General features: G+C 32.8%; 1 protein-coding gene across 1 annotated transcript; it reads left to right on the forward strand.

The window, feature by feature from the left end:
- The first annotated feature begins 964 nt into the window (after positions 1-964).
- Positions 965-3,128, forward strand: LOC114166291 (patatin-17-like). Its single transcript, XM_028051004.2, has 7 exons — positions 965-1,186; positions 1,276-1,460; positions 1,577-1,730; positions 1,802-1,972; positions 2,069-2,311; positions 2,439-2,608; positions 2,735-3,128. Exons 1-7 carry the CDS (start codon positions 1,007-1,009, stop codon positions 2,871-2,873), a joined length of 1,242 nt encoding a protein of 413 aa, XP_027906805.2. The 5' UTR covers positions 965-1,006; the 3' UTR covers positions 2,874-3,128.
- Positions 3,129-3,338: the final 210 nt, after the last annotated feature.

Consider the following 3,338-nt stretch of genomic DNA (forward strand, 5'->3'; position numbering starts at 1 on the left):
TATTAAAATTTTGAGTATTCAATAATAAAAAAAAAATTACATGAATTCAATTAAAATTATTTAAATAATTTTTTTTCAATTTATGAGAGACTTAAAATTTAATTAAACTCTTTGTAAAATAATCATTTGTAACTAATGCAAGAAAGTGATATCTTTCGTTTTCTCTTACAACATTTTAGTGGAAAAATAGTATGATTTTCTTTAAAATTATGATAAAATTAACTTTGTTTGAGAATGTAGTAGTTGTTCCTCGCTATGCTGCCGGATAGACTTAAGTGGATCAGAACAAATTTTATCTTGCACAATAAAAAAACACATATTAGTGTCGATTTAGCGTCAGATTTGTGTAGCACTCACATGCAACTTTAAGATTATTGACCGTAATTTATCACTGTGACGAGTAAAATATTCATGTGACAAATGGAGTTATATAATAAACTATGATATAATCCTTCTACATGTTAATGTTTTAAAGACTTTCACAAAATATTTAATTCATATATATAATATCAAGTTGTTAAATAAGCAGATCTTTATATTATATAATACGTATTATCATATTATATTTGGTAAAATTTAATCGTTCCTTTTGAGTTATTACTTAAAGTCATGAAATTTAAAAAATAACATTTTTCTTATACTAAACAAATAAGTTTGTACATCATTGTCGGTCCCTCCTTCAATAATATTCTAAAATATAAACAGAACATTAACGCTTAAACCAGTATGTATTAAATTATGGACGGAACGTTTTACGCATTCTTCATTAAAATATACGTCACATAATGGAGTGGATTTTATTGTATTATCCTTTCCTTTTGAACCATTTAAAACTCCGCAGCTTATGTAAGCAATGAGCAGCACCATTATCATGCATAAAATAACATTTGTTTAATCACGGTACATGCATGTATCCTGCAAAAACATTTCTATAAATAGCCTCTGCATTTGAGCACAAATCACACAATTCTCTCACTACTTTCTAAACTACCTTGTGAAGCAATTAATGGCTCATTTGGTTTTCTTTGTTTTGATCTTTGCGGGGCAACTGATTGGTGGATTGAGTACCCAGAAACTGCCTCCATCTGACAAAGGAAACGTATTAACTATTCTGAGCATTGATGGTGGTGGTATCAGAGGGATTATTCCGGCAACAGTTCTTGATCACTTAGATAAGGCTCTTAAGGTTCATTCTTATTCTTTATATACTCTGCATATATGTATTGAAATGGCATGAATGTTTGTGTGATTAACTTGAGTTTGGTTGAGTTGCAGGCTAAGGATCCGAATGCAGACTTAGCACATTATTTTGATGTGATAGGAGGAAGTGGCACTGGTGCACTCATAACAGCTATGTTAGCCACCGCAAGCCCTGATGATCCTAATCGTGCTGCCTTTACTCCTGCACAAATTGTAGACTTCTACAAACTAAATGGCCCTCATGTATTCAATTCATCTAGGTATAATAACAACAGAATTAATATTCTCAGAACATCATCAATATGAACAATTAACCACAACTCATAATAACATGCTTTCGTTTTGTGTTTGTGATATTGAAACAACCAACATGCAGACCTGGAAACGGTCCACAATTCGATGGGGAGTTTTTACATGACATAACTCGTCAAGTGTTGAAGGATACACGACTTAGTCAAACATTGACCAATGTTGTCATCCCAACTTTCGACATCAAGACACAAAAGCCGGTTATATTCTCAAACTACAAGGTTAGCAGCATATGCATATATTATATTTTTCTTTACTGAAAGCAAAACACTAATATAATTTGGTGATGTAGGTTGAGAGGTATCCCTACTTCAATGCCTTGATGTCTGATATAAGCATATCGGCTTCAGCAGCACCCACTCTTCTTCCACCCTACTATTTTGAGAATGATGGTGTTGACTTCAATTTGATTAGTGGTGCGGACTTGAGTATGATTAGTAATGATCTAGTGAATGGGAATCCGGTAAATTAATTTCGCTGTTGATTACAAATATGATGAAATTAATTAGATGTAAATTATGATGCATGGATACTTATATATACTTATACTGTTGATCAGACTGGAGCAACAGTGAGTGAAGTACTACGACACAAGAAGTATTCCAAAATAGTTGTTTTGTCTTTGGGAACTGGAACACCAGAAACTCAGCAGATTTTCAATGTTGAAATGGCTGCCACATGGAGCAATCAAACATGGCTTATTCCTTTGATCATTTTTCTTGATCGTGCAACAACCTCCATGAATGAATACTATCATGGTTCACTCTTCCGAAAACCTACCATTAACTACCTTAGAATTCAGGTATACGTTTCTTTTTATTTAATGGTCGTAATAGATTTTCATCTTTCCGTAACACTTTCTTAAAAATTATTTATTGGTTTGAATTGTTTATCTGTGAATAATTGACTAATCTAGTAATGGATGACAGGAATACGAATTGGATCCTGCTCTCACAGACATGATTAATGTTGCAAAAGAAAACATGGACGGTCTTGAAGAGACTGGCAAAGAACTTTTAGAAGAAAAAGTAAAGAAGATCAATTTGGACAGTTTCTGTGTAGAAGAAGGCGTAGGAACAAATGCTGAGGCTCTTGACAGGTGGAATAAAATGAACAATAATCTTTTAATTTACTCAATTATTAATTTTAGTTAGGTTTCCGTGGTTACACGTAATATCTAATTCTATTTTTGATGGGAAATTAATGTTTTTCTGTTGTTATGAAGGCTTGCTGATATTTTGTACGGAGAAAGACAGCATCGTCTGAAACAGAAATCTATGGAAAAAGGAGGAAGACCATTTCTTAGGGTTCCTTCAGACAAAAGTGAAGCTAATTGGGCATTTCTAAAGAACAAAGTTATGTGATTTGATTTGTATTAGTTATCCATGCTTGTTGTACTATCTACAGAATAAGGCTGAAAGCATACATGTGAGTTCTGTGCAACTCTTATAGCCAGCAAGAACCATGAATAATATATCAACCATATCTCCCTATTGTAAAAACAAGATTAACTCTATGTCAGTTCTGATTAAGAAGTTATTACTTTTTGTTTTCCTGTATTCTTAAGAACATAAGATCTTTGTGTGATTATGAATGATGTGTTGTATGTCTACACAATATATAGGTGGGTTCTGTGTGGAAAATTAGTGTCTTGTGGACTTTGCAAGTATATCTTGTGAGTTGAGATATCTGTTAAGCTATGTCAGAGAGCATTTATGAAAGTTGTATGTGAGCAAGATAGTCCGTGACTCTGTATGAACGAAAGGCTGAAAACTTTTGTGGGAGTGTAACATTTGACAATTTCACACGAGTAAGATATTTGCTAGCTT

Source organism: Vigna unguiculata, chromosome 10 (assembly GCF_037176805.1).
Source record: "Vigna unguiculata cultivar grain cowpea cultivar isolate G323 ecotype 2 chromosome 10, ASM3717680v1, whole genome shotgun sequence".
Taxonomy (NCBI): Eukaryota; Viridiplantae; Streptophyta; class Magnoliopsida; order Fabales; family Fabaceae; genus Vigna; species Vigna unguiculata.

Excerpts from the sequence above, each read along its gene's own strand:
- LOC114166291 (XM_028051004.2), top strand. The coding sequence starts at position 1,007 with ATGGCTCATTTGGTTTTCTTTGTTTTGATCTTTGCGGGGCAACTGATT. Across the intron at positions 1,973-2,068 it reads ATCTAGTGAATGGGAATCCG|ACTGGAGCAACAGTGAGTGA; the intron begins GTAAATTAATTT and ends ACTGTTGATCAG. Across the intron at positions 2,312-2,438 it reads TTAACTACCTTAGAATTCAG|GAATACGAATTGGATCCTGC; the intron begins GTATACGTTTCT and ends AATGGATGACAG.